At 36.8% G+C, this 6041-nt stretch overlaps 1 protein-coding gene across 1 annotated transcript; it reads right to left on the bottom strand.

Annotated features, from left to right (window-relative positions):
- Positions 1–1494: 1494 nt before the first annotated feature.
- Positions 1495–5367, bottom strand: myct1b (myc target 1b). Its single transcript, XM_084742459.1, has 2 exons — positions 5167–5367; positions 1495–3095 (listed from the first exon to the last, which is right to left on the bottom strand). Exons 1-2 carry the CDS (start codon positions 5219–5221, stop codon positions 2599–2601), a joined length of 552 nt encoding a protein of 183 aa, XP_084598585.1. The 5' UTR covers positions 5222–5367; the 3' UTR covers positions 1495–2598.
- Positions 5368–6041: the final 674 nt, after the last annotated feature.

Raw genomic sequence — 6041 nt, 5'->3', positions numbered from 1 at the left:
TATGGAGTCTGGTCCACAGGCTGTTATAATCAATACAAGCTTTGTTGCTGCGCCTCAAAAGGGGGTTTCTTTCATAATGGCAACCTCACACGGCGCACCCCATCTTTGTAACGCGAGTTGAAGTGACATTCTTGACACAAGACCTTGATGTGATGAATATGCTGGTGACTGACTGTCCTACCTTCAAATCACACTTTTAATTATCATTAATTAAGCGATTAATTGCACCATAACTTTCCTTCACTTTACATATAAGTAGACAAGGCTGACATTTGATTGACTCATTTTGTATAAATAACTGATTTCTGGCACCACTTCATGTAAAGGTACCTGTAATAAGCCTTAGTTAATAGGTAATTAAACGCTTAATTGATGCCTATTAATATATGTGATAATAAGACTCATATTAGCATAATAAACACATTAACAGTTACAGTTGATAAGTATAGAATAAAGGATTTATTAGTCTGAATAAACACTGTTTCCAATTTAGATCCAGTGGTAAAATAAATAATTGTATAGTTAGATGGTAATAAAGGTATAATAGGTCATAAGGCCCTTATAACATGCCTATCAATATCAAGACTACACAGATGTTATTAATAGCATAATAACCATGTTTACTGTTAAATTATGAGACATTTATAAGCACTTGTAAAACCCAATTAATATATCGCTTAAGAGCCATAATAAAAGCCTTATGAGTTTATAATAACGTTACAAACACATTTATCAAAACTACATATCATGTCATTGTTAAATCTTTTTTGTTGTTGCTTTATTAGGATTTCCACATGCTTTATTGCGCAGTTATTTACAGTTATTAAAAGTTAACAGTAACTGTTCATAAGGGAATAATAAGAAGGATTTATTAGCATATTATGCACTGTTTACGCTTTAGATCCAGTGGCCAAAAAATACACACTAAACTTAGTAAATGCATAGTCAATTGCTAATAAACTCATAATAATATATAAAGCCCTTATAAGATGCCATTATTGTTTATAATAGCATTGCAAACACCTATTAACACTAAACATTGTTGGCTACCTATCATGTCATGGTTATGTTCCTTTTTTAAGATTTATGCATGCTCTATTATGCATTTATTAGCAGTTAAATGTGAATGTATTAACATTAATAACATAATTTTAAAAATGCATAGCTAACTGCTAATAGACACACAACAAAGTATGTAGAAATCGCAATAAAATAAAAACACAATAGGTAAGTCCGTGAAACATAGTAAAACTATTTGTTCTGCTATACGATCATAAGAAACTCATAAGGCTTTTGTTAACATTCTGAGAACAGTTTCTTATAAAGTTTATTATGCTGTGACTGTCTTATCAACACATATTAAAGTCAATAAGTCCCTCATAAAGGCCTTATTACCTATTAACTAACATTCATTTCACCTCCTCAGGCACCTTAATATGAAGTATTGCCGATCACAGTGGTTTCATTTTTTGCACAAAAACACAAGCACAGGAATAAAATCATTATTAAATCTTTATTGTGATATTAGATAATATAACTATCTAGCACACAGTGTTTCCCTCATCTTCACGTGATCAGAGTAAAATCCACCCACAGACTTTTTTTTTTTTTTTTTTTTTTTTTTTTTTACCAGCAGCGTCTCTCAACTGGTGGATACATCATGGATCAGATGCTCTGCAATGGTCACAAACAAACTGTACTTGAACAGCAGCAATTAGTTGATTAATCAGTTACTTTTCAGTTGCTTGCTCCATATGCTCCAGTTTAAGGACAAGCTGCTTGTCTCTGCTTTATTTTGTAATATTCTTACATTGGAAATCACTTTAAGCTGGTTCATCTTAAAAATGTAAGTTCTCCTTCTGCCTTAAAAAGTGATGATAATTGTCTCAAAGTTGTCCTATGAATTTTGAAAATGTAAAACCAATTGATTTAAGTAAAGTGAACATGAGAAAACATTCAAGTTCAAAAGGCTTAAAATGTATAAGTTGAATCAACTTAACTGTTTTGCATTTATCTCAACATGTATTAAAGACACAGAGCAACTCTCTATAATGTATGTTTCCTTAAGAGCACAAAACAGAGGGGTTTGAAGAGAGTTTTAACTCTCAAACAACTGCATGCTGGGAAGTCTGCTAATATGCTGCTCAAGTTTCTTTCAAAACATAATTAAATGAGTTCAGTGAATTCACAGCGGTACATTAATTCAACTAAAAGCTCATTTTTCATTTCAATTCTGCAGTGGTCTGAAAAAAACAACGGGAAATTTTAAATTTATTTAACTTGAGAATATTAATATATATGTTAATGAGAAGAGATAAGTTGATTCCACTAAATTCCTGTGTTATGTTTTACAGTGAAAAACAACTCATCACTCAATGGAGGAACTAACATATTAATGTGTCTCTTACTGTGTATGTTGCAATACTGAGCCTGAGACTTGGTGGCTGTGGAAGCAGCTACAGACACACTGCTTTAGATTGAAAAGTGTCAATAAATGTCTGATCTGTCCCTTATCAAGATCAGAACACAGGCAGAAAGTTCAGATTAATCCCACAATGTTGTCCTTTTTCAGTTCTTGGTGTGTAAAGACCAACAGATTCAAGTGCAAGTCTCCTCAAAGGCGTGGATGACACTGTCATATGCAGGAGGGGGAGTGTGTGAGGGCAGGAAACCTTTAAGTCCGTTGTTTCCCAACCAGAAGGAGTGTCTCTTGTTTGGCACGAGGGATGCAGAATCTGATGACGCTGCTGTGTCCTCAGACATGTTGACCTGAGTGTCCTCCCCCATGTCCAGGCCGGCCCTGCTCCTCTTGGGCAACGGGCGAAAGGTGGAGGTCTCTTGGCCGGGCTTACTCCCCAGAGGGCCCACGGGCTCTAGGGAGGGCTGTCTGTAAACGCTCAGAAATGTGCTCCTGTAGAGGCCCAGCTGGCCGTTCATGGGGTTGTTTGTTTGTGAGGTGCCAGATCTCTTTTTGGAGCGCCTGGTGATCTTGGCGGTGGCCTGGCGCCTGGACGCCCAGGTCAACAGAACGTAGACCAAAGCACCCAGCAGCAGGCCCACGAGCACCGACAAACAGAAGGCTAGAATCATATCACCTGGAAAGGAAGAAAATCGATGCAGAGTGTCAGAAACGGGGAAGTACAGTAGGATCAAAATAATGGTTGGAAATGTTTAGTCGAATGTGAGGCAGGATGCATTGTGTTGTTGTTCTAAAAATGGGGAAGATTATTTCCCCAGATGGCTGTTTCAGCTGCATTTCAAGTTGGAAATAAAATCTGCTTAGCATAGACGGAGAGTGGTTGCAGCAGCTGAATAAAGTACATCTCTTACAGTACGTGCCAGATTTGTTTCAGCAAGTTTTGTTCTTTCTATTGATTTTTTATTACCGGACACGGCTATACTGGGAACTATGTTATATAAAATCTTACATCACACCTGCATGTGGGTTCATGATGTACAGTGTCATTGTGTTGAAGCACAGACTGAACATATTATTAGTGTGACGCATGAAGACATAAACTTTTATCATTTGATTGTCACGTTGTCCCTGAAATTATATAACACTGTAGGGGAGAGCGGGGCCTATTGTCACAAGGGGAAATTGTCACACCGGTTGTTTTCTCCAGCACCAAATCTAACAGCTGCACATACAATCATGGAGCGTGACTACTGAGCAGAACAGTGCAGGAGATGGTTAATTTAGATTAAATATTTGGAGAAACTAAAACCCCTTTTGATTGGATGCCTGCTATTGATAATGCATTAAACATTGATGGTTAAAAAGTCTTTTTTGAGAAGCACAGTTTGTATTTTTACTTGACTATTTTTATTAAAACATGTAGTTTTACTTGTAGTTGAGTAACACTTTAGTAACGTAGCAGCACTTCTACTTGAGTACAGATTTCAGTACTGTTTCCATCACTGTCTAAGAAATCATTTTGCTCTAGACATGCAGAATATGTCAGTAAGGTGAGAACAACTTTTAGATTTTTCAGCCGTAAAAGTAAAAAAAAACTAAACTACACTATTTATGGAATGAAACTGATAAGCAAGTATGTTCAATTATGATATTTGTGCTCCAAATAGAGGAGAGAAACAGTGTATTTTGATATCCAAATAAAAGTCTTGCAGTAAAGCTAGCTTGTGGAAAGTTGTTTGTGTTGTTGTGGGTTCACTCTAAACAATACACTTTTGTTGAAGCACAGACTGACCATATCGCTGGTGTGGGGCATGAATAGCATCAATTTTAAGGAGCAGATGTTTAACGGTTGAATTTATCAAAATGTCAATGGAGTCTGGCGGGCAGACGGCAAGCAGCTATTGAATTCAAACCTCAGGATAATAGGTTTAACTTAACATCGACAAGAGACTGACATTATAAAACTAATTTTTGGACACACAAATGCTACATATTGCTTCTTTAAACATAAATATACAAGTGTTAACATTTCTAATATTTACTTTTATAACTCATAAAAAAACGAGTTGTTCTAACTTGAATATTTCCTCATCAGAACTTCCTCATCTACTGCAGTGCTGTCAATGTATACTGACTACAAACGTTTACTGAGTTCTCACTAAAAGTTATTTGAGTCAAGTTTATATGCACATTTCAACAACAAGGCAGTTCTAAGTGCTTTATATAAAACATAATACAAGATTTAAAAAAAGAAAAAAGCTAAGTGGCATAAAACAGAAGAAACAAAGGGAGATAAATAGCCCTAAATCTAACTTAATAAAAGGCTGTGGCAAACAGAACAGTTTTAAACTGTGATTTAAGAGACATTAGAGATGTTTTCTGGAAATTTGTTCTAAATATGTGTTTCATATTGAATGTCTTGACTCCACAGACAATAAGAGATGCCCTGAGTGGTTTGGATGGTGTATTTTGTCATTTTAATGTAATATACTTTGGGCCTAAACTTATCGAGCGCATTATTCGGAGCTCATTTGTCAATTTTCCAAATGCAGAGACATCAGTCTAACAAAATGTGTTTCAGTGTATCTAAGAGAGTCAGTTCTGGTTTTATGTGAAAATATAATGTGCTGCTTGAATTGAAGAACCATCACATCTACATTTTACAATACAACATACAACTCTCTCATAGTGGTTTTGAGAAAAAGAGTCCTTCGATCTCCAAAAGAAAGAAATATAGACATACTCACCAAGATTAAACGATTTTAGTATCTCCAAAAGGGGATGTGTTTCATTTTGAGCCATAATTCCACCATAAACTGGTGTCCGATTCCACGCTGACTCCGAGCAGACACACCAACACTGAGATTTTTCCAAGACAGGCTTTTTGCTCCCCCCCCCCCCCTCCACAGTGTTTGGTACGGCGGAAACTTTGCTGTCATGCTTCCTTCCCTCTCTGGCTTTAAAATTAGCAAGTGCATTGCTTATCTGTGTGGGACATAACACTGGGAAACAGGGTTGTTTCCTTTTGCATCATTTCCTCAGGATCAATACTTTTCAACAATGGCTTTATTGGCTTCAGCAAAGGCACGTTTCTCGTGTTCTCTTGAAATGAGAAAATATATATATTTTTGTTATACACAGGTTCTTGATAGGACTATTGAATATAAAGAAATCAGAACCATTACAACTAACAACATTACCTCTGACGTAAAAAGTATTGGCAAAGTTTCCAACTGTCTTGACAAGGTTCTGGATCAGCTAAACTATGAAAAACTAACCATCCACAGGAGTCTGCAGGCTATCAAGCTCACAGTCTCTACGGGGATTTCCTTCAATTGTTGCACTGTTCCCACTTCGCTTCTGCCCTCGGAGTCTTCAGGCTGACATTACCACAAAACCACCCCTCTGCAGCTCAACAGCTGATACAAAATGCAAGAAAAGCCAGGGACACAGGAATGGGGGAGAAAAGGGACTGACTGAACAGGGCCCTCATGTAAGGGAGGGCCCACAAAGAGACTGGAATGAATAGCCTCGGATGTGGGCAGGGTCCAAAGTTTTGTGCCACACCCCTGAATACAAATAAATTGAAATATTTATCCATCCATCTATATTTCATAAGCAT

Source organism: Lutjanus erythropterus, chromosome 18, assembly GCF_056507025.1.
Source record: "Lutjanus erythropterus isolate fLutEry1 chromosome 18, fLutEry1.hap2, whole genome shotgun sequence".
In the NCBI taxonomy this organism is placed as follows: Eukaryota; Metazoa; Chordata; class Actinopteri; order Lutjaniformes; family Lutjanidae; genus Lutjanus; species Lutjanus erythropterus.
This window is presented reverse-complemented; position numbering and strand designations above follow the sequence as displayed.

Bases quoted from the DNA above. Each gene is read 5' to 3' on its own strand.
- myct1b (XM_084742459.1), bottom strand. From the start codon at position 5,221: ATGGCTCAAAATGAAACACATCCCCTTTTGGAGATACTAAAATCGTTT. The intron at 3,096-5,166 runs GTGAGTATGTCT...CTTCCTTTCCAG, and splicing joins ACTAAAATCGTTTAATCTTG to GTGATATGATTCTAGCCTTC.